Source organism: Pyricularia pennisetigena, assembly GCF_004337985.1.
Source record: "Pyricularia pennisetigena strain Br36 chromosome Unknown Pyricularia_pennisetigena_Br36_Scf_15, whole genome shotgun sequence".
Lineage (NCBI taxonomy): Eukaryota > Fungi > Ascomycota > Sordariomycetes > Magnaporthales > Pyriculariaceae > Pyricularia > Pyricularia pennisetigena.
This window is the reverse complement of record NW_021940927.1, coordinates 71440-95341: the sequence shown is the minus strand read 5'-3', so window position 1 is coordinate 95341 and position 23902 is coordinate 71440. Positions and strand designations below refer to the sequence as shown.

The window sequence follows — 23902 nt, the reverse complement described above, 5'->3', positions numbered from 1 at the left end:
CTACTGATTTGCAGTCCCGTGAACAGCCAGAACTGGCCATAGAAGTTACACACCCCCCAAATCGCCAAGCAAAAAGGATTAAACTGGCTGCACGTGAATTCCCACGCCCCAAAGTCGCCAAGAGAAAAGGCAGTTCAAACTGGCTCCAATAAATATCCACATGAAGCATATTTTTAAATGCAACAGCACAAACTGGCTGTAAAGGTTACCCTACCCACACGCCCTGGATCGAGCGAGAAGCTCAAATTGGCTGCAACCCCATTTGGCGTCCACAGCAACACTAGATCTTATAGATTATCCACACACCTGGCTACCACTACCTGGGCCTTGAACATGCGTCGGGAAGTGGTAATGCTTGGGTATTAAAAACAAAAGCACTTTACTCATAGGTTGCTTTCTTAGTCGGCACATTTATCCTTATCAACCTTGCAACGTATAAATCCTCCAGTTCAAGCCAGTTCCCGCAGCACAGTATCATACGTTTGTAGCTGTGACAACCTTAACGCACGCCTAATAATCCGTCAGCGTCAAACCCGGGCCTGAAACTCGCTGGTGGTAGTCGGCAATGTGTTTGCAGGAGTCATTTATATCACTTTCCCAGGTGGGACAGGCATAGTCAACCCACTTGACTGCATAGTGGACCTGACCTTCTGCGTTCTCGTAGTGTCCAAAAATTTGTTTTATTTCAAAATCTGACGAATAATCTGTCAAGCTAGGCTTCTGGCCGGCTTCTTGCCATGTTCTAATCTGTAGGCCATCGTGATACACCCATACGATTCCAGTCGAGCTCGGCCAGTCCCATTTGAGTGGATCCGGGTTGGAGTAGAGAACGCCGTAAAAGTCCTGATCAGCATTCTGGACCACAAAAAGAACTTTGAGAACCGTGGCCCGTGAAGACCAAGGAGCGTTTATGATGTCACCTGCATGCACCGACATTGTAATAGCGACGTGGCAATGCTTTTTTTCGAGTCAGCTAAGCCTTGACAGAGCTACTGTCGAAACTCCTCGCTTCTTTGCGGGGCAATGGCTATTAAGTAGCCGCGGTAGTCTATGTACATGATGGACTTGGCTGGTGAATAGCATCTCAACCAGCTAAATATCTGAATATGGCTTTCTAAGCGATGGGATAGTTACAGTGATGCTGTGCTGGGCGCGAGAAAATACTTATGGATGCACAGATTGCACACCAGGTCAAGACGGAATCGTTCAAGATTATGCCGTGAAGGCAGGCAAGCTCCAGCTCGAGACTGAAAGAGTTGCAAGAATGGCTTGCGAAACTCGTGTTTCTGCTTGTGATTTTAGTCAATTAGTGGATATTACATATTCAGTGACTCATTTAAGAAGCTGAATAGAGGCTCATAAAGCTACAGTCGGCCAGCATAATAAAGCATACAGACAGGGTGTGTTGCAGGGAGGGTTAGCTGGGGGGTTAGCTGGGGGGTTAGCTAGGTTGCGATTTAATCTTTTATCTTTGCGGTCCCTACAATTGATTGCAAAAAGGGAAACAAGACCCGCTGGAACAAAGAATCTCCGATCAAAAAAATGAATTTATATCCTGGTGAATCCCCCAGCAAAACCCCCCTGCAAAGTACCCTGTCTGTATGCTTTATTATGCTGGCCGACTGTACAGATCATATCCGACCTTGCCACCAGGCTATATCTCGTTGCTAAGACGCTGCCGGAAATCTCAGCAAAACATTCCGATATTGCTGATACACCTATCCCTGATACCTGACGTGGGCTCGGTGCACAAACATCCAAGGGTGTGAAGAAACCCGAGGACGTCCTCTCACTCGAGTAGCGTCAAGAGAAAGATCCAAGTCAAACAACTGGCCCCGAGAAAGAAATGTCCCTGGCGCGGAAAGTCCCAAAATCCCGGGCGTCCCAATGCAAGTAAAGAAGTGTATGGTAGTGCAAGCTTGCGTCTCAACTATACCGTAGCTACTAAGCTCCCTCCTGCGATACGCCTGCCTGGCCAGGGTTTAACATCTTTTGGCCACTCACGTTGCTGAAGTTGCCACTGCGGGAGCCACGTAGCTAATGCTCTCCTCAACAGGGGAAGCTGGCAACCAGGAGACCAATGAGCCACAGGCATATTCGAACGGAACATCTGAGATTGATGGACAAGCTGTACCAGGCAATCGCCCTTGTGATCGCCTCGGCTACGCGATCCGCCAGAGAGGGATTTCCCTCCAGGCTAGGATGCCTGAAACCTGCAAGAATTCTCCAAATCTCGTCGCCTGTAAAATCGTCTTCCCCACGACTGAGCAATGCGTCGCTGAGGTATCTGAAACCAAGATTCTGATATATGCAGGCGCAGACTGAGGTAGCAAGGGCGATGCCGCCGAAGTGCACTGTGGCGAACAGGGTAGCATAGCTGTTTGCTCGCTCAACGCTCTGCTGACTCTGGTCCTTTAGCAGGATGGCTGTTTGCCGGAACACTAGTCCCACTCCTCCCCCGGATATGGCGAGTATGCCCATGACGATGCCGGCAGATCGATATGGGTCGATGGACGTTTGCAGGACTGCTGCAACGAGAATAAGCCCGCCACCGAGCACGTTGAGACCAGGGTCAATCCTGACTCTCCTGAACAATGTCTCATGGAGCATCCTTGTGAAAAGTAAAGATCCGATGTATGGCAGGAGATGCGCAGCAGCTTTGGCAAGGGTGGATCCTCGGGCAAGTGGAAATACAAGCGGCGCGTATTGCAGAGTGACCACATAGGAGGCAGAGGCCATACTGGTGACGGTAACGGCCAAAATCTGCTCAAAACTTGTCGCTTTAAAAGTGATATTGCGAGATGCAGGAGTGGTGCCAATACAGCGGAACTGCTGTGCCGCGTAGGCAACCAGAAGGAAGCCGGTAAGCGCCCAAGCCACGACGGCAGAAGTCGAGCCCCAGGTCCAGCGATGCCCCGAGAAGACCAGACATGCATGGAGCATCATGAATGAGCCACAATGCAAAATCCAACCCAGCCAGTCGGTCTCTGCCAACCAGGACTGACGTCTGGAGCTTCCTGCAATGCCGCTTCGAGTTTGGCCGTTTAGGCGCAATGGGGGGAGGAAGAAGTAGCACGCTATCCACAGAACAACCAATATTGGTATGTTTATGAAGAAGGCCTGTTAAGATTAGCTCGGTGCATGCGTCCTGCGAGCAGGGTCCGAACTTACCCACCGCCACGTAGCCGTGTAGCTGTCTGCGAATGCACCGGCAATGGCCGGACCGAGAAATAGACCAAATGCGAAGCAGATGTCTATGATAGCCCTTGTGCTTAGTGCATCATCTGGACCATGATATAAAATGCTGTAAAGTGTGAGACTGTCCGCAAGGAGGTTAGATGGAGAATCAGGTGCAGTAGCTCGGAGGTCTCACCCATGGTAGAGTCCTGCTCCTCCCGCTCCGCTGATTGCTCGTCCAAGGATCACGGCATTCATGTCTTTAGCGGTGCCGGATACAACCACGCCTGCAAAGAATACGATGCTGTGAATGTAAAACTGCAGCTTCAAGTCTGCCAGCACAGACAGGCGCCTACAAAGCGGCATGATACACACTGCGACGGCCGAGTACGCAAGAACGACCCAAGCGAGCAGGTCATCTCGACCGAGGGCGCTGAATATCTGAGTCTGAGTGTTTTGAATATTCTATGCTCAGAAAGTGACTGTAATTACTATTATCACAGCAGGTGCATCCCTGCCATCGTGACACATCCGATTCTGGTCCACTCCGACCAACATCTATCTACCTGGCCTCGTCGGACTAGGTCAGTTCACGGTCTGACTTGACAATTGGTGCTTCTCCATAGCGATACCGCATTCCTCCAAAAAAGCCCGAATGCTATCCTGCAGCAAGGCAACGTCGTTGCGCAGATCAGTAGCGAGTGGCTGCAACAACGACAAAATACGCTCAATTTCATTGAAGGTCTGCTGCTCATCTTCATCCTCTGTGGAAACGTTGGTCCCGTTATCCGCGTCGCCGTCGAAGCTTGAAAATTCCGTGCTTGCAGTCTCGGACTCATCATTTTCGGTCTCCGATGAACTAGGAGAGTCTGAGGTGCAGTATTTGCGTAGACACGCGGTCTGGTTTCTGAGAGTGGGTATTGTCATCATGTCAGGTAGCCGATGGACTTGATATCTTAGGAGGAGGTATCATAGGAGAAATCGAGACGAGCGAGAAACCACGTTTTCTATCCCTGATAAATAAAAATAAGTCCGAAAGATCCAGTTCCTGCTCTCAACTAGTGCTGCTGAGAAGCCATTTTGATCCACCTGTTTTACGCTTTTCTTTGATAGAAGACTTATGAGACTGCGGAAGATATTGAATCAGACATTGAGCAACATTTATCAGTCTCTTGCAACGTCCAATTTGGCTATTTTTCATCAGTTTTGCTCAAAACTTTCGATAAAACTAGATACTGTCTGCGTCGTTTAAGGGTATTGGTTTGTTGACAGATGTACAGAACCCAGCCTGGCTCCTATATATATCAGCTCGATCTCCAACCCAATATCATCAAGGCAGTCATGTCAACCAAGGCAAACTCCCCGGGAGCCAACAATGTCATTCAGCCAGGGTCGCGCCAACGAAACGAGAAAATGGAATACCAAGTGCAGACAGAAGCTCGCCGATCACATTAGTAAGTAGGATTGAATGACAGGACAACCACAAGCTAACTCGGTTCTAGAAGAACAGACAAACCTGACCGTGAGCCCCTGTGATGTACGCTTGTCAACCAAGGGGACCGCCTACACTTGGAAATACAACCCGGAAAGCAAGCACCTATTTTCGAAAAACCTTTCCAGGCACAACTTGGAAGGGTATAAAGATCTTTACTCCAATGTCGGGCGCACGTTTTACGCCATTCTGACAGACACAGACCATCGTAGAGCAGAGAGCGATCGAGTCAAGGGCGAGGAAGCAGGCCCGTCGAGGAATCCTAGACGACTGTTTTGGACCGAGCTGGAAACTAGGCTTGGGAATTTGGAAAGTAGGCTCGCAAACTGCGAGGTAGCCTTTGGAATTTGCAACGCGTGGAAATCTACGTTCCTTGGGACGCTTGTCTTGGCTGCTCTTTTAACACTGATCTTATATGTTATATATTGAAACCCTAAACTGTATTTCCATCCGCCATGTGCTGCCATATCATCTGTGTCTGCATGACTACGGGAGCGAGATTCACAGTGATTAGGAGACGTAGTGGGTAGGAAGCAACGCGTTGTCAGCACTCTGACACGGAGATGCCAGGCCAAACGTATTTCATGCTTTAGCCGGAATCGCCGGTCGTAAAGTAAATCTTCAGGGACTGCGCGCCCTGTTAAGCTGATATTCCGCGATTCCCAAGGCAGTAGCTCGGCAACCGATAAGCCGATAAGCAAACGATTGAACGATAAGCCAATAAGCCATAAGCGGTCACCCGTCCATGCACTGACCAACTGTCTACGCAAGTACCTGAGCAAGTGGCATTCAATCTTGCTCTTATCGAATGTGATGATATGATTGGGTTTATCTAGATCTTTTTTTGTTGTTTCGATATTTGTATATTGAACTTGGACAAACGTTATAGAATCCAGATCAGAGCCGCCGACCACGGAACCTACTCGACCAATCACGTCGACCGCATCAATCAGATCGACTAGGAGTGGGCTGTGCCATAGGACCTAGGAGAAAGTAACAGAACCTCGCATGTTAAAAGTTAGCGTTTCTCTTTATAGCAAACCAAGCGAACCAAGGTAGCTAGAAAAGCAATAAAAGCCAAATTAAAGCCCTAACCCTCACCCTCGCCCATATAGTGTAATAGTGTTTCTATGTTCACGTAACTGACGAGAGGACCGATATCTGTAACCGAAGGGAAGCGTTCACGCGGGTAATAAAACCACTGAGCCCTAACCCTAATCCTAAGCGTTGACTCTAGTCTAGTTATAGCTTTCGACCATCCACTGAAGCGGGATCTTCTGTTCCTGTCAAGACACCCTTGTGTGTCCAGACGATAGATTTGGCCTTTGTGGGTAACCTGGCGAATATGGGTCTGGACCTAGTGCCTGAGGCTGCATCATTGGCGCAGCCCTATCCATACGTGAGATACTCAGAACAGTAACCTTCCTGGCCTGGCATGCTTACATTACTGGCTGTTTACGGGTTATTTTCTTCGCTGGTTATGCCGTTCTGGATATTGCCCTTGCTAGCCCACCCATCTCAGTGAGCAAGAAAGCTAGTGGATTGAACGGAGGCCAAAACTGCATTTTTGTGGCAGAAACAATTCGCTACTGCAGCTCAAAAGCCTCAAATGTGTAATTATGCCGTATTTGGCAAGTAACTCAATAGCACGAAAGCCATATACTTGAGAGAAAAAAACGCATACAACCAGGAAAGGCTGCACCGCTAGCCGCCAGGATTATCACGCGCGGCGACTCCTTCGCACTCTGCGCTTGCATAAGGTTCATTAAAATGAGCCAATATTGGAAGGGTGGAAAGCCTAGGCACTTAGTGAAGAAGGCAAACACTACAAACACCACACAACCCAAGAGACCAAGAAAGGCAAAGAGATGGATGCGTCTTCCACTTTCACCGACAACTTCCGCTTCCAGAATTGCCGGTCCTTCTAGTGCTTCGCGGAAAATAATAGAAGTAAATGCATCCACGCCCCTGCAGCGTGTTGTTGGCTTTGAGTATAAACCAGAGCGCTCCGTTTCGGACACGGATCTCCGATCGTTGGCGACGGAATTTACCCGGTCACGATCCACTGCAAATGAGGCGCCCGTCAGGCGGGATTGGCCAAAGGACTCCTTTCGCGGTATGACGACACCTATCGACATCATTTTCCTCCTTTGTCTGCATCGCTCCCGGGCATTCTAGTTATTGAACTTATATGCTGAACATTCTCACATCACAGGTCTTTCGATCAGAGAAATGGGACCCCTCGCAGATCTTCATCGATTGATTACAGAAAGCAGGGCCCAGCTATCGACATCAAATTGGAAAGGTTATACAAATCGTTCCTCAAGCCCAGGACCGCCACATGAAAATAATGGCGAGAGCAGCCAACACGAGACGCAACGCGCAAGTCTACCTATGAAGCAACCGATATCGAGGTTCTCTACCACCAAGGACAACTGGTTGGTGGTCATGTGGCGTATGATCTCGGCTCTGTGGCACCCAAGGGCGGCGGCCCCCAGGTGCAGCGACCTGCTCGATAACAATACGGCACCCGATCAGTCGTTCCACATCCAATGGCGCCGCGACAACATTGACAACGTGCTCATGACCGCCGAGCAGGCGCATCCGTTGCCTCAATGGTATTCTCTACTGATGCCCGTCGGCATCAAAAAGAACTAATCGAATGCAAAGAGATGGAGAGGGTTATGGGTTGAGAAAAAGATTTTCAATAATCTAAGCAAGCCTCGAGAGAGCAAACTTGAGATAAAAACATATACGGCTACGCAGAACGATTTGTGCGTAGATTCCAAATTATCCCACTTTCACTGTCGCTCAACTCGCACCGATACATCACGTTCCCGCTGATCTTCCCACCATAAGCTTGACACTTACAGCACAAAGTGGTATGTTGTCAAGCAAGTCCGTTATTGAGAGACCTGTGACGCTAGGATTAATGAAGAGGGCTAGTACAAGCAGGACGTTAATGACTTTGGTGACTGGTCTTCTTTAATTCGACGAGTTCCTCATAGTTGCCGCCGCTAAGGCAGTACCGTTAAGACGTCAAGGGTGCGAATATAAGGTAGTGAGACAGATAGATTCTGTGACTGGGCAGATTTCGGCTTATGAAACCTATTGATGTATGGCATCCATTACGTAGCTGTCTATTCAATCCGTGATTGACTCATGAAAGCAACTACAAGGGTGCAGCCTGGAGATGTTGGGGGACCTGGGAAGGGACTGAACAAAAAACCCGAGGAACGAAAAGGTTTACTGTCGCGGAGGACAGTGTCGAGAGGCTAGCTAAGACGCCACATGCAAAAGTCGCTGCCGGGGTAAATGGCTATAATTTGATGGTCGCAGCTTGCCAATGAGCCCTCGGCCGACAGCAAACAAGTTACCACCTAACAGTGACCTCCAACCGGCGACCCAGAGTGCTGTTAAAGGCATCACTGGCACAACTATGTGGACAGCGACAACAAAACCATGTAGGCCAATATAGCTACGTGCCTCCCCCACGTGCGCAACGGCATGCGCAATTTTTGATCACCATGCGCATTCCAACGAAGTGCGTCTCCCCGGCCTCTCGCAGACAACCGGTAAACATCCAGCAGACAGTAAATGCTGAGGGCGAGTTCCAGACAAATGCGATCCAGAGAAGGTAAGGCTCCACTTGTAGGGGCTAGAAATAGCTTCGGCGCTCGAACAAATGCTCCTTCTAGTCTAGGTCCACACTTGTCGAAGCATCTTCGCAGCAGGAGTAGAGCCAACAAAACAAGGGAGGGTACAGTACAGACCAAGGCTGCGTGCTTGGCGGGAATGATCCAAGTGATTTGAGCTTTCTATTGACGTCAGCAAGGATCGTACGGATGCTGAGCAGACTGATCCTAGCCGCGATTCCATATCCTGTGTGATCAGTCTTGTGCGTTGGTGACTGTTCTCCTCTGTTACACTCCAGGAGCAGTACCGACCGGTCGGTAGCGAAATGAGGGCTTTATGAATATGGGAGGAAATTGCTTTGTAATTGACAACCCCTGCGTTGTTCTGTGATGCGTACCGACAGCTTGGTAGCGAAACGAGGGTTTGGTTGGTTTGGAAATATATGTGGTCATGTCTGGGGTAGGAGCCCACTTTCTCAGCCCCTTCTGCGTTGGTGCGAACCAATCGCCACATGTGTTGTTGGTCTTTCGATAGGCCGTGCGTTCTACTATGTACTGTATTGGTCGCAAGCACGGAAGATTTCACAATATGCAAAATAAAGTGGGCTGGCTGGCGCTTGTGGAGCCAGTGGCTGGAAGAGGCCACTGCGATGTGCTTACCGCGTTTGAAAAGAAGTAAGATTGATGTCATCAGGTGCACAGTACAGCAGGACGGAGTGGACATCTGTGGCCTATTTCTTGGTTCATTTGTAGGCATTGTAGTCTGTAGCACAGTCTGTAGGCCCGGCTTGTTATCTTTGCCGTCCGCAGCCTCTGGCGAAAGCCAAAGGCCGCTGCGAAACATGGGCAAAGCATGCAGCAGCGGGAAGGAGTCTCGGCATATCCAACTCATTGAGGTGAGGTAAAAGTAGCGTAGTCCTGCGTTCTACTTCAATTGAGTGAAGGCTCAGTTAATCACCGCACGGCCCATCACGGGCGAATGGAGAGTATGGTCCGGGCAGAGCTTCCTAGCTATTCGGGTAAAGTTCGGGGTTGTTGGTTCTCTGCTTTTGCCCCCGCCCTGTGGATCCTTGCTTCTCCCGGCAGATGATCCACTTGTTGGTGCTGGCATAAATTTGTGGAGGGAAGAGAAGTCAAGGCGGATCATGCTTCAACCAGCCGCGTGCTGAGCCTTCAGCTTGTCACAAAAGCTCGCAATTGCTATTGTGATTTGCTTTCGGGGTATCCCTGCTATTAGGTTATCACCCAGTATTTTTGCGATCTTGTCACCGATATACAACACCCCGAAATCCGATAAGCCTTCACCCTCTTGTCTACCTGCAGCCAACAGTTACATCAAAACCGGACTTTCGAGAGTGTTGCTAGGTGTATGACTCAGACCTGGCCATTGGCTAAGTTTGCATCTAGTACGCCATGCAATATTGCATTATTGACAGGCGTGGGTTGACAGGAAACCTAGAGAACATTGGCACCCTTTGGCACCTTCTCGTCCCCTGCGCCTCGTTCACATACCTGTCAAAATAAAACCACTGTGGGAAAACAGCGCTTTTTTGCTGCCGATTAGCCATGAGATAGCAATAGTATAGATTGTATATCAGCAACATGCTCTCTGAACAAGAATAAAGTATTCATCATTGTGCTATGTACAGATCTAAAAAGATAACGAAGCTGAGATTACTGTCGTTCTCGCGCTGCGGGTTGCGGCCTGCGATGTTTTGAGTATTGCAGCACCCAAAGGTCAGGGGACGTGAAGCCAAATAACATTTAGGGATTCAATACAAACAATAACATAAAGTCAGTGTTACAATAGTAACCAAGACAAGCGTTCCAAGAAACGTGAATTTCCACGCGTTGCGAAGTCCAAAATCTGCCTCCAAGATGGCAAATCTGCTTTCCAAATTGGCAAGCTTAGTTTCCAACTCGGTCCAAGACATTCGCCTGGGATTGCTTGACACACCTTCTTCCTCGCTCGTGACTCTGTCGCTCTCTGTTCTATGATAATTTGGGTCTGTCAGAGTGGCGTAAGACGTACGGCCAACATCGGAATAAAGCTCTTTATACCCTTCGAAGCTGTGACTCGAAAGGTTTTTGGAAAACAGGTGCTTGCTTTGCGGTGTGTATGTCCAAGTGTAGGCAGTCCCTTGGTTGACAAGCGTACATCACAGGGGCTCACGGTTAGGTTCGTCTGCTTTTCTGGAACCGAGTCAGCTTTTGGGTTTCTCTTCATCCGGTTCTACTTACTGATGTGATCGGCTAGCTTCTGTCTGCACTTGGTATTCCATTCTTTCTTTTCACTGGAGGGACTCTGGATCCATGGCATTGTTGGTGGGATTTTGGCTTGATTTACATGACTACCCTTGAATCATACTCAATCAGAGATCAGAGCTGACCTATATAAGAGCCAGGCTAGGCTGGGATGTGTGATTGTGTGCAAACCGGTCACTTTCATACGAGGCGGGCAATATTTAGTCTGACCCGGCACACTGAGGCAAGCAACGTCATCTACGGAAACGCTCTTTTTGCCACTTCATCTAAAGGCCACAAAGAGATTGTGCAGATTCTGGTCGATAATGGCGTCTCTTATGGTTAGTGGGGGGATGGAAAAAGGCTTCAAAGCTCAAAGTGAAATGATGGAGATGGAAAAGAAGTTGCCGACTGGGCCTAGGTTATTAAAGCTGCTCTATGGGCAAGGTAGCAAAGTCAAATTTGTTCCAAACTCAGGCGTCCTTGTCTACTTCCCTTATAGTAAAATCTACATCGATGGGTGTTAAAAACTAGCTCCCATTCTGTGATTGCCCTGGTCGTAACACATATTTTTGCTATCAAACAGTGCCTGCCAAGACAACGTACTTTGCAAATAAAAACTTTTAAATTCGGTCTCGTAAGGCGTATTCTATGAACGGTTTCGATTCAGCACGAAGCTTTCAAGGCTACCAGTTGGCTTTTAAGGGATAATGGGTCTCGAAGCAGTACACGCCGTGCCGCGTCCATTTGCAGCGCCATAGTTGTAGCTGGTGTTGTGGACCGTAGTGTCTACTGTAGCAGAAAGTGAACAAAGCAGAAAGTGGGGGGGGGGGGGGGGGGCGAAAATAGCAATTGACGTCCAGCGGGTTTTGGACACCGAATGTTAGCTTTCAAAAGAAAAGTAGTTACATACGAGTCTACGACATCATGTAGATGCTAAAAAGCTTCAGGCTTAGTATCACTGCTGCTTTTTTTGAGTTCCTGGGTGAGACTCGTCGCTGCAAAGTCGTTTTCCTGACATCTCGTCGACATTCACTAAGAACCCGTTAGCTGCTGCAGGCCGAACAGAACGCATTTTGCAGCCTTGTATTCCAGCTTCATGAACAGCGATCCGTTCACTAGCATTCCAAAATCTGGCAAGGTCACCTGACCACCGCACCCACTGTTCCCTAGTGACAAACAAATTATATTCCATTGCAGACAGCAAATTGATCTCCAGAGCGTTAATTTCTTTAATGTGGATTTTTGAAGTCGTCGCCCAGGCCATGTTGCTCCAGACATTATCTTTGAGTACTGCTCAAGCCATGGAATTAGCACATTCTCAACTAGCCCACCTTCCTACGAGGTCAATGTAGTCCATAACTTACCTTTGCTGCTAATGATGAGTGCTATGAGCAGAAGCTCACTTCTGCCTTCTCTCACATCAAGACGCTTCGATTTAACCCCAAGGCGATAGATGAACAAGAGCGCTAACAGAACAACGTTTATGTCAAGTTTCATCATTGAGAGACTCTCGTGGACCTTTTTTCTGAACTCAGGCGGAGGGGTCAGTCCACGAAACTCCTCTGAAAGCTGCATCGGGTTGAGTATTTCGTCGGCCTGATCAGATTTGGAGGACTTGACCTTGGCCCAGAAAAGACAGATGAGCTAGAAAACCACTTATGTCAGCGATAATCAGCTAGGTTATTACAGTATATGTTTCATACTTGTGTTACCAAGCCTTCCAGCCTTTCCCCTTCCGTACTGATGCATCCTGGAAAATTCTCATTCGAAGTTGTTATACTTAGCATATCTTGCTGAGATGCAATGCTCCTGATCTCGGGAAGTGACATGTTGAATTTGATGAAAGGTACCATTTGTAGCTCGGTGGGGCTACGATATCTACTAGCCGATGTTCTTTGCCCAAGAAGATATAACCGCTCGGTGGTGAATGTAGAGACTATTTGTAGAGCATTACTTGAGTAATCTGTCTTGGCAGGGTCTAGATAAGAAGGCACAAGCTCAGCCAATACGATATCTCAAAGTCCCTTTGCAGTTCTGTTTTGCCCATTAAGTTGCATCTGGAGGAATGTTGGACAGGGGCCACTGACGACAATACGTGCAGCAAAGCAGAGAAACGTCTGGCTTGTTTTAGTAACCTGAGAGCCACATGGGATATGCTTCGTCTAGAACTTGCTTTTTGTCCTTTGAACCAACCTAATCCAAGCAACAATGGCTAGCATGGAGAAACACACCTCGGTTTCGAGCTCTCTTCTCAGGCCTATGTTGGTTGCAAATCCGCTTTTGGCACTCAGCGTTGTTACGGCCAGGGGCTAGTCTATTGGCACCTACTAATGAAGATTCTAGTCTGAGGAGAGGAAAGGAAACAAACAAAGTTGCTGAGCTTGACACGACGCGGATGAAGGGTGTCACCCTGGTGGGTCGTTGGCCAGGGGTCAGGGTCAGGGTCTGGTCATCTCAGGGTCTGAATGTCACACATCCGATATTTCGTAGTCAAGTGTGTCTGTACCGGCTTCTTTTCTGTTTCTCAGATACGATCAAGCATGGTCCCGGCTAGACCCAGTTTGTTGTCACTGAAGATTAGAACTTTGAATGCTTTGAGCGATGGAATTGGTCATTGGTCATATTAGAATATAACAATCAGACGCAGCGGGTAACTAAATCTACTAGTCTACCACGAGCATCGGAAGCTTTGCTTGCCTCATAGACATTATCGCGGGAGATCTACTAAAACTATACTATTGCATAACTAACACGTTGAAAAGACAGGCGAAAAGCTTCCTAGCAGCCTAAGCTATTGTTCAATTTAAACATAGGCAAAGGATTGGTTGAAGTTGTATATTCGCTGTAAGTGAAAATCTAAACACAAAAATGTCGATTACTTGCCGGCTGGACCTGATACGACGTCGGCTGAATAAAACCATTACTTGACCGCTACCGCATGTTCGCTATATCGGATCCCAGACTTATCAGTTTCTGTAACCGTGCTTTGACACCGTCTGCAGAAGCCAGAACCTTGGAGAAGTCTGCCTGTGAAGACGCATCATACATCTCCTGCCATGAATTTTGTTAACGTGAGCGACAAACCATGTACGGAAGACTTGAATTAAAAGCGGCGTAATTTTATACGTTAGTTGTTTTGAGTATCTTGATTTCCGGCTCTTCCAGTATCTTTATTGTTTCTAAATGCGATCATATAGGCCATATTTTGCCAGACTGAGTTAGTGCTCTTAAAGGTACGCAGACACGCTGAGAACGTGTTCAAGGTACAAGGACAAACGGCAATGCAGTCTTTCTCGGAGCCCTCAGAATGACAACCTAAACAGGCGAACAGGGTTACCTCTCCTCGGTTGTCTCTAAAGTGAAAATCATACACAGGCTTTATCCGTTTGCAGAAGATGCATTTGTACCCAAGGATAGTCATTTGAATGGTTAAGCTAGCAAATTGAATGGATTTGAAATGAAAACAGGCCCAATTGGGATCAATCGCGCATAGGATCACGTTGTTGCATTTATATTTTAGAATGTTATTTTTTCCGGTGATTTGGCTTTTTGTCGATAGTGTTCCAAAATCTACCGGCGTTTGCTGCCTCGCTTTTTGCGTACCATGAAGGTCAATGCTTTCCCACTTGGCCCTAGGAGCGCTTTCGCGCCTTGCCGCTTTTACGCATATCTTTGAGGCTAGAATTTACAGGTCAATATTGACTTAAAGGCTCTCAATCTTGTCAACAGCCCAGGAGCCCTCACATCTGTCACTCAACCAATCCCAATGCTGCTTAAAACAAAGGCCCCGTCCCATACTGCAGAAGTGTACTGAGTAGCAGTGCTCAGCATCTTAAGTCGAGCGTTCACCGCAGCCAACCGGCCCAATGCCTTTTTGCAAGGCTCAACTCGCCACAGCCAGCGGCCTTATCTATCACCTCGAGAACAGCACGCGCCCCAAGGCCAAGTTCCTCAACCTGGATACGTTTTACGCCGTCCTGCGCCTCATAGACAGCTCACCAAGAAATTGATCTAGCCGTCCAACCCAGTTGAAAAGACAGTGACAGGTCGCACCCACAACGAGGCTACTGATGATAGTCAGTGTTGTCTGTGCAACAAGGTCTTTCGCGAGAGCTCCCACCTGAAAAAACATCTGAGTTCACCCGCGCGTAGGTTTTTGGCACACACTCATAAAAGAAAACAATTGCTGACAAACTGTGTTTGCCTATAGATCGGCAACGCACTTACCATTGCCCCCAGCTCCCATGTCACACAGGGTTCAAGACAGTCGGCGGGCTCGTTAACCACATAGAGAGCGAGAGTTGCGGTTCCTGTCGCTTCGAGGACGGCAAGAGCCGCGCTCGGGATTTGATAAGCGGCAAGCTCCTGAAAAATCTCCAGATCTCATAGTTGGAAGCTAAGTTTCCGGATGACGGCATTCAGGTTGCTAACGAGCCCGTCGGAAAACCTAACCCTCAGAAAAGTCAGGGTCAACTTCACCCCCAATCCTAAGTAGCTTAATCAGCCACTTATGCCTTTGACTTTTGGTTTGTTGGTTGCTTACCTGGTATAGGAACATGCGGCTTGGTAGCACCCGCTTTTACCTGCATCCTAGTGTAGTAGGTAATCGCGAAGCGCCAAAACAGGCCTACGTCAATCCAAATGGGAGAAACTGGCGTTTGAGACCAGGACAGATGATAGGTATTGAGAGGTAGAACCCTCATGCTGGAGGCTATCAGACAGGGCATCGTGTTTTGTCTACCTACATGGTAAAGCCGCTATGGCCAGCGACGAAGTCAGTATTCACCATAATCGGCATTTATAGAGTTAGCTAGCACTTCATGACTGCAGTGCGGCAAAGATTAGGTTATATAGAGGGGACTTTCCAACCTAATAAGCAAGAAAGTGGTCAAAGGTTATAGTACCCAATCCAGTGGCGCAACTCGAGCAGTCCCTGCCCGGCATAGTTCTTCTGTCACCAAAATGCTTAGCCACCCCAAGATAGCTAAAAGTCGCCTACACCGCACGCCCCCTTTAAGCTGAATGACAGGCACGGTACCCTGACCTTAACACTATTGAGGAATGGCGCGGGCGCTTGGTACCAGTGGGATTGACAGACTGTAGGGAAAGTGAGAAAGGCGTGGTGTATGATAGATAGCTCCTGGAAGGCGCCCGACCCTGAGCAACAACACTGGATCAAACGTGGCCGCCAAGCTTGTGCAAGGCCGGAGATCCTGAAATCAGGCGCGAAAGCTTACATACTGTGAATACATACATGCACTTGGGAAGTTTCTGATCCTCTACCAGAAGTTCTATCGGGAAATCTAAACGAACTGTTACCTTGACGTCGAGATTGCTAAAACAGACCGTTGTAGACCCAATCCGTTCTGGTAGCAAAAGTAGGACTTGGGTCTTTGAACAAATGGACAAGGTTCGGGCCCACCTTAGCAGCAACAGCAGAGACAGGGCGACACAAAGCTTGGTAGAAAATCTACAAAATTTACAAGATCTAGCCCAAGGCTGTTGCATGCGATCAAGTCAACACTGCCTGGGTGCGAGTCTGTGAATTTGGCGCCGCAGATTTTACCACTCTGCATGACAGGAGCTATTTCAGTAGAGACCGTGGACGATGGAACCCGGGTGAAAATCACTCAATACCATGTCCAGGGCGATATATGCTGGCAAGCAGCGCCTTGCCAGCATATCAAGAACTGACCTACAGGAGATACTGAGCAGGTTCTAGTATACCGTACGGCCCGGAGGACAAATAACGAACAGCCGCTATCGTGGCCGTCGCCTCGCAGCCTAACAGCGACCATGTTCTTGGCTGGACGCTCGTGGTGACTACTGTGCAGGCCGCGGCGGCAATCAAGAAGCGCATTGTGAAGGATGGTAGACAGGGGTGAAGGTATACAAGACGTAGTTATAGAGGCTCAACCTTCCTGGCCCACCGTTTCCTTTCCTTTCCTTGTGCTGCACCTGTGCTCTAAATTCGGAACGAACGCCGGTATATTTGTAATTGTAGCTGACCGAAAGGCGAATGCTCTATGGGTGGGGGCAGCAAGAGAGCGGGCAGAGTGAAAAATTCTGCCGTAAAAAATGAAACCTCTCTGTCGGAGAGGGACGCTGGGGACGTTGGAAGGTTTGAAAGAACGGTGAAAGAGAACGAATTCATGGCAGTGGGCCTGCGGTAAGCCAAGATAAATAATGGCACCACGGGACACACCACAAATTGGCAGACTTTAGCACTATAGCCTTTTTGGTGAGCAGAGGCACCCAATCGGAATGGTATTCCTCACTTACAACAGCCTGTAGGAAATGCTCAGTGGCAAGCACGATTGACTAACTTAGAATGAGTCAAGACTGAGATGGGTGGGCTAGCAAGGGCAATATCCAGAACGGCATAAGCAGCGAAGAAAATAACTCATTGATGACATCCAGTTGGAATAAGTATAATGGGTGCGGACACAGACGAGCGTTAGGCATATTTGACCGTAAACAGCCAGTAATGTAAGCATGCCAGGCCAGGAAGGTTACTGTTCTGAGTATCTCACGTATGGATAGGGCTGCGCCAATGATGCAGCCTCAGGCACTAGGTCCAGACCCATATTCGCCAGGTTACCCACAAAGGCCAAATCTATCGTCTGGACACACAAGCCCCGTTGCCAGTGAGCCTGCCCGAGAGTCAACATTGCGCAAGCTGTTCTCGCCATAATCCTCGGTCGGCAAATCATGAGCGACATTGAAGGTCTGATGCGCCCCGAACTAATTACTGTGCTAGAATGACGATACATTCTACCATGACATGGAGAATTGTTACACTTTTCTTCACTTGCTTACACGCAAATGAAGGCAAATGTCATGTCATTTCCTTAAAGGCTGAAGAACGATTATTATTATATCTGCCATGTAACCGCTTTCCCCTCCGCCAAAGCCATTTCTATATCGTGCGTAAGGACGCAAATGAGATTTGTTGCAGACCTGCGTGGGAGCGCCTCTCCGTGTGCTGGGCTTTAGATTCCGTGTTGGAGTGCCGCCTAGGCTATGCGTCTGCCGAAGATTCTCTCCAAGCCTTTGCCTATACACGAGAGCAGGGCGATTGTTCGCCATGACCTTACTCTAGTTTTGTCTTTTTTCCTACTTTAGGGAGCATAACGACCTCTACCCGCTTCCACGGTGTTGGGTACCAGCTGAGCTCCAGACACCGCTGATAAAGTTTGCGGACCGGCTCACTGAGAACTGTCCAGCAGGCTGTGAGCAGCTGGACTGTAATGCCGCCAGTACCTGGAGACGTGCTTTGCGCCCCGATGCAGGGCTTTTCCGCCTCCTCCGCAGAGATTGCTGTATCCCACTGTATCTCCGCTTACTTTTGGACCCAGCCGTCGAGCGGATCCTCTTTTAGGTCGTCATCTTTGGAAAAGCAGCCTAGCACTTCCTTTTGTAGCGCTCGGGGTCGAATAATGAAGCTATACCGACGCACACCAAATTCCGGAACATTTCGAGCTTGTTTTCTCCAATCACGTAGTTTATGGGCTCAAAATATCGCTTGCCTTTGGTCGGGAGATTTGTCGTAACGTTTAATGGTCCGATCCGGTATATAAATCCTCGGCAACCTTTGTAATGGCGAAGGGTATGTTGGAAAAAGCCATATCGAGCACCCCCCCCCCCTGCCTAATATGTAGGGACGTCGATTCCTCCAGTGAATGCCATCCCGCTCCCTTCGGCCCACCGGGTAAGTTCTCTCCCTCCTCGCGCGTCAGAACGGTTCGGCTCGTACGCCTGCGCAATAAGGTTAAAATCTCCCCCTACAACCGCAGGTCCCGTTATCTCCGTGCCGCATACCAGGTCCAGCATTTCTGTGTTTAAAACGTCACGGTAAACGTGCATCATTCGAATCCTATTGATTTTCAGCCAGAGCGCATTCTGCGTTTGTGTCGGTCGACGTTGAACGACCCGCAGTCCCGCCTTTTTCCGGAAGTAGGTGAGCACCCGGAGCCGTATTGCCACAAACTCATCCCAGCTTGTAGCGTTCCAGTGGTTTATAGGTGCGAAAATGTCATAGCCGGGATGCGTCTGGGTCCTCGTTCCCAGGTAGCACGCCGCCTCTTGTATGTTAATAATATCTACCCATTGTTGGTGGCATAGTTCCAGCAGGCTGAGGTGTGGCACCTGTCTTTTGCCTACGTTTGCCCAAGCCAGAGCCCTCAACTGGTCACATGAGTCATCCTATGGACTCAACACGTGATTCAAGGATACCTATTTAGAGGAAGGCCATTTGACAGCTCCCTCCTCCTCTGTAAGGTAGAAGAGACAGATGAATACAAGACGATAGTTATGATCCTCTAGAAAACTGTTCTACTGATCTTAAGATCTACAAAACACCTATCAACAGCCGCCTAAAAAACCATCTTGCTCCCCCTTTCATCATACGGCCAATCACTTTAGGTCCACAGTCAGTCCCTTGGACGACTAATTTAGACCGGTCAGCGCCCTTCGCATAGTCTCAAGAACAACCAGGTTTAAGAATCTTACCTGCCTCTGCGCCGTTTCGCATCTTTGATGCGAAAGATCCGCGAATTGCTGGCCCGATGTGGTAAAAGATCGCCAGCCCGTATGGTATTCGCTCAGTTGACAGGAAGCCACCCAAACCACTGTTTTTTATGTTCTTTATATGGGTCCACTGCCTTGTTGGTTCATTGAATTACCTGGATGAGTGGAGTTCATGTTACGGATACGAGGACGTAAGGTAGGTAGTATGGTCACAATTGCAGCTGACGATGAAGTGGGGCGGCAATCGAAAGGGAGGAGTACATTCCAAATTGAGTAAGGTACATGGGATTCACAAGCGTGAAGGGTTTGGACTGAGCTTTTCCAATTGCTTTCGCGATCATGTATAACAAAGTATTGATTAGTTACACATTGCACATCTACAAGCAGTATGACCCGACCATATTCCAAACGATCCCTGTCCTTGGCGTCCTACAAGGTTTTCCTTCCCTACAGTACATAATTTTGGGTTCCGTCGGGGATATCTCTCCTGGGCAAGTGTAGGACGACTCTATCTGGTCTCCCCGGTCCCGCTTATAACCCTTGTTTTGACGCACCCAGACTCAACTAGCACGGGCCACTACTTGTGGCAAAAGGGACAATGGTATGTGAGGTTCCATCGATCGTTTCCAGTGTTGTGTGTGGTTGTAATAATATGTGCTTTGTTACAACGGGTAAGCTTCTCATGTATACAGTCGTGCAGTATTTCATGGCTTTTACTGACGTTGGCAAGGGTGTGGAAGATACTGAAGCAGAACCGTTACTGTGTGCCGCGATGCCAAGTGAACAGCTTTTCAAAGTGTTAACTCACATCGCATATGTGTTCCAACGTTAGACATACCTAAAGCAGGGCACCGTGCTAGGTGGCCTGGCATTGCAAGCCTCCAAGTGGCGTATACCTTCTACTATTGTCAGCAACAGACAAAATAGGGAAAACTGCATTTCAAAAGCTTAAAGAAGCAAATTCAGTGAGCTCCGATGGAACACTGTGCTTTCTAACTTATATATACAAAGCTTTGTCAAAAGCAGTTTGGAATATTGGCAAAGACAATATATCACGTTCGTTGAAGCCGCTTCAACGCGTACGAATATCGGCGGAACTTGAGACTTGAACTCCGTGAACGCCATTAATTGTCAGTTGCACGTCGTAAGGTTGTTTTGGTGAATTTCGGTGTAACTCGCCCAGATTTGGCGTCCATAGTTTCCTGGGCCTGCCATGGGAATGGACCTGTTTGCTTTTCGTGACCAAGAGTTCCAGGATCTTTTTAACCTTGTTAAGTAGAGTCAAGTAGCACCAGGCTGTCCCCACATTTTAAACATTGAGTTTATGTACTAAAAGCGGGAGGACTGCCAATGGAAAAGTACGAACAGGCTCAAACATCCACGCTGCCCAGGACCCCCTGATAGCGAAGCACATCCACACACTCCACAGGTTGCCAAGCGGAAGAGCTCAAACTGTGCGTTTGTTACGAGCAGAGGGTTGGGTCGGTACCAGGGAGGCCAGGTGGGGTCACAACCCTCTCGACGAAATTCACCCAGAGATGGAATACCAACCACGACACCAGGATTACCTAAGGAAGGAGTCACGTGACCCCTTATGATTGCCAAGAGAGCGACCATTAGGATCATGAAGTGATCCAAGTGAGCAGGACTCTGTGATCATTGACATCATGAGGTGATCACAGTGATCACACTGGAGCATAGTCTACATAAGGACGCACTCTTAACTGTGTAAATAGACTTAGCCTTGGATTGCTCAGCAGCAGTCAACTTTACTACCTCCTCAGGAATTGATCATAACTTCAGCCCAGTAATTGAGAATCCCCATTTACCCAGTCAGACGCTCAGTTGCTTCAACCCACTGTACTTTACCATAAGGACAGGCTACTCGATACCTTGACTGTAATAGCTTTGAGGAATATCCACGCTATGTAACTCACAGAAGTTCGTTTCCATATATCAATATCACAACAACGGAAAAGGTCAAATTTGTAGATAAATTGAAGCTGTGATTTTTGTTGTAGATACCTATCTTTTGGATTTTTTGCTCAATCGCCGGTTTCTGGCCGCCCAAGCGGTTACAAAGCGACTCGGGTAGTTCCAACTCGTATCTTCTACCACCCGGTATTGGTGGCGAGGACTGATCTTTAGCCAGTATATTGTCTTCACTTTGAAGGGGGGAGGGTATTTCTAATAATATACAGCGTAGGAACGGCTTGGAGGGTCTGCCTGGGGCGGTAGGTGAGGCTGACTGCGAGGACCGTGATACGCATATGCTGAAAGAACAGGGAGAGTCGGCATCTACGGTAATATTGATCTGGGTGCTCATAATTCCGGCTGAAATTGGCCCTTTATCGACGAACAATGACTGTGAACCTTGTGAATTGGTCTTTTCCCTTTTCGCAGGGCGTTCCCTGACTGCTGGAACGTTCTCCGGGTAAAACCAAGGTCCTCCAAATACCTCTTCTGTTGTGTTTGAATACCGTTGGGCATGACGTTGGTATTCCGCCAAGGTTAAACAGCCCGAATTCTATCCCTATACAGCGCATTTTTGACGAATTCTTCTTGTTGTTATATAGCCGTTTCCTCAATCAACGCTTGTTTGGCTTCGTGAGTGGCCCGCATTAACTGCTTTAGCCCATCCCAGGAAGGGTTGTAGCCGTTCAAAAAGTGCTAGTCTTTACGGGCTGATTTCTGCAACTAACCTTGGTTAACGAAATAATTGGCTTTTGGTTTTTCTTGGCTGGGTAGCCTTTAGGAATTCTGCCTTGTCTTACTGAATGCAGGTCATGGCCACTACAGAGCTGATTATGGCGGACCCTGTTCAATGTGCCCTATAAATGGCACAGAACTCTTGAACATGTTCAGTCATTAGACTTATCGCCACAGCATTTGTGATGAGGGCTCTAGTTTTCTTGCTCAATTTATCAGCAGTGGTGCTAGCTGGTCATGTCCAGCGCTCGTCGCGGAAGGAGGCTGATTCTCTACTAATAAAAAACATCCCCAGGGCAACTGGCTTGACTTGTGACACCAATGCCGAGGTGGAGCTTGTTAATGGCTCTGCCGTTTTCCCTGATCGATCTGCAACTGTTAATGAAGGCAAAATATCGTCAACATTTGGGTATCGCAGCGTTCTATATGTTACGAACTGGAGCATATATGCAGTCAAGTTTATATCCAGTCAAGTTCCCGTAGATTCCATCACTCATATCCAATATGCTTTTGCAGATATTCTTGAAAACGGGACTGTGTAAGTCTCGGAACTGATCATTCCTAACGTAGATGCTCAAGCTAACAAAGACAAACAAGCATTTCATCTGACCCTTTCGCAGACACCCAAAAAGTCTTTGACGACTACACCCCTGATAACCTTTTTGTTACATGCAAGGAGAATAACGAAGAGCAAGCCCATGGCCTTGTGGAACAGCTTTATATGATGAAGCAAAAGAATCGCAATTTGAAGGTTCTCCTAGCAGTCGGGGGCTACGGGTGGTCACAAAAGTTCGGACCCGTGGCCTCCGATTCTGTCAAGCGGGCGGCTTTCGTTTCATCCGCAGTCGAACTCATGGGAAATTGGGGAATGGATGGAATTGAAATCGACTGGGAGTACCCAAACGACAAAGCTTCCAACACAGATTGCGTAAAGCTGTTGACTGATTTGCGCAAGGGCCTTGACGACTATGCTGCCCGGAACGCGCCCGGCTACCGCTTCTTACTTAGTTTTGCCGGACCTGCAGGCCCCAAAAACTACGCTGCATTCAACTTCACTGCGATGGATACTCAAATAGACTTCTGGTCCATTATGGGCTATGACTTTGCTGGCACGTGGGACACCTCAACGGGGCATCAAGCCAACGTGTACCCGGCATCGTCAGTTCCTTTAAGTATAAAGGCTAGTCTTGACATTGCGGTAACAGACTATATGAAACAAGGGATACCATCAGGGAAGGTAGTGATCGGCCTGCCCTTATATGGACGGTCATTTGATAAAACAAGTGGGCTTGGCGAGCCTTACATCGCTTCGATCAACGGCTCTTTCGAGGCGGGTGTCTGGTTTTATAAAGATTTGCCTCTCCCTGGGGCCACGGTCTATTATGATAATCTGGCAAAAGCAGCGTATAGCTTTGATAAATCAACTGGTCAGCTTATATCGTACGATAACATCCAATCAGCTCAAGAAAAATCACATTATCTAACAGAAAAGCAACTGGGGGGAGTTATGTTCTGGGAAGCTTCACAAGATAAAGCTGGTGCTGATAGTATTGTCGTGAATATGGCTAGATGGCTCGAAAAACTTGAAAGTTCCGAAAATCTTCTGTCCTACCCTGCTTCAAGGTACACCAACATCCGTAACAATACGGGAAATAAGTGATTGTGGATAGAACTCAAAAATAGCAGCAGGTAGCTGATATCAGTTCATTCTTGTAACTTGGGGTTACTTTGTAGTATATGATCCAACGAGCTAGTTGTACTCTTCGTATTTTCGGTGACCACATCCATCCTATCTGCCTCGATAACGGAAGTCCTTAGGCCGTCTATCAGGCCAAGGTATACAACCATTTGACACCTATATCCAAGTTTTGATCTTGGGTGGAGAAAAGACTAAAAGTTCTGTTGGCATCTCTGATTGTTTCAAATGTGGATATGACCAAACCTTTACTTTGCGCCTCAAATTGGGGTCGTATATCCAGTTTCAGGGTTTCCAAGTGGTTCGGAACCCGGGCTATGTTTAAACCACGAAGGAGTATTCTGCGCGTTGAAACGCCCGGGGTTGTCTCGACTTGGCGCCTCTTGGAACTTCCCTAGCACTAATTTTAAACGGAGC

General features: G+C 48.1%; 4 protein-coding genes across 4 annotated transcripts; 3 read left to right on the top strand and 1 right to left on the bottom strand.

Moving 5' to 3' along the window:
• Positions 1 to 6439: 6439 nt before the first annotated feature.
• On the top strand, positions 6440 to 7327 carry PpBr36_11226 (uncharacterized protein; the record flags this gene model as incomplete). Its single annotated transcript, XM_029898328.1, has 2 exons — positions 6440 to 6785; positions 7002 to 7327. The coding sequence occupies 2 exons, from the start codon at positions 6440 to 6442 to the stop codon at positions 7325 to 7327; spliced, it is 672 nt and encodes a 223-aa protein (XP_029743394.1).
• Positions 7328 to 13678: 6351 nt separating this feature from the next.
• Positions 13679 to 13972, bottom strand: PpBr36_11225 (uncharacterized protein; the record flags this gene model as incomplete). The annotated part of the gene is made up of 1 exon (XM_029898327.1): positions 13679 to 13972. The coding sequence occupies one exon, from the start codon at positions 13970 to 13972 to the stop codon at positions 13679 to 13681; it is 294 nt and encodes a 97-aa protein (XP_029743399.1).
• Positions 13973 to 14417: 445 nt separating this feature from the next.
• PpBr36_11224 (uncharacterized protein) lies at positions 14418 to 14940 on the top strand (the record flags this gene model as incomplete). Its single annotated transcript, XM_029898326.1, has 3 exons — positions 14418 to 14525; positions 14567 to 14699; positions 14807 to 14940. The coding sequence occupies 3 exons, from the start codon at positions 14418 to 14420 to the stop codon at positions 14938 to 14940; spliced, it is 375 nt and encodes a 124-aa protein (XP_029743393.1).
• A 7012-nt stretch (positions 14941 to 21952) lies between these two features.
• Positions 21953 to 23449, top strand: PpBr36_11223 (uncharacterized protein; the record flags this gene model as incomplete). Its single annotated transcript, XM_029898325.1, has 2 exons — positions 21953 to 22327; positions 22387 to 23449. Exons 1-2 carry the CDS (start codon positions 21975 to 21977, stop codon positions 23447 to 23449), a joined length of 1416 nt encoding a protein of 471 aa, XP_029743392.1. The 5' UTR covers positions 21953 to 21974.
• Positions 23450 to 23902: the final 453 nt, after the last annotated feature.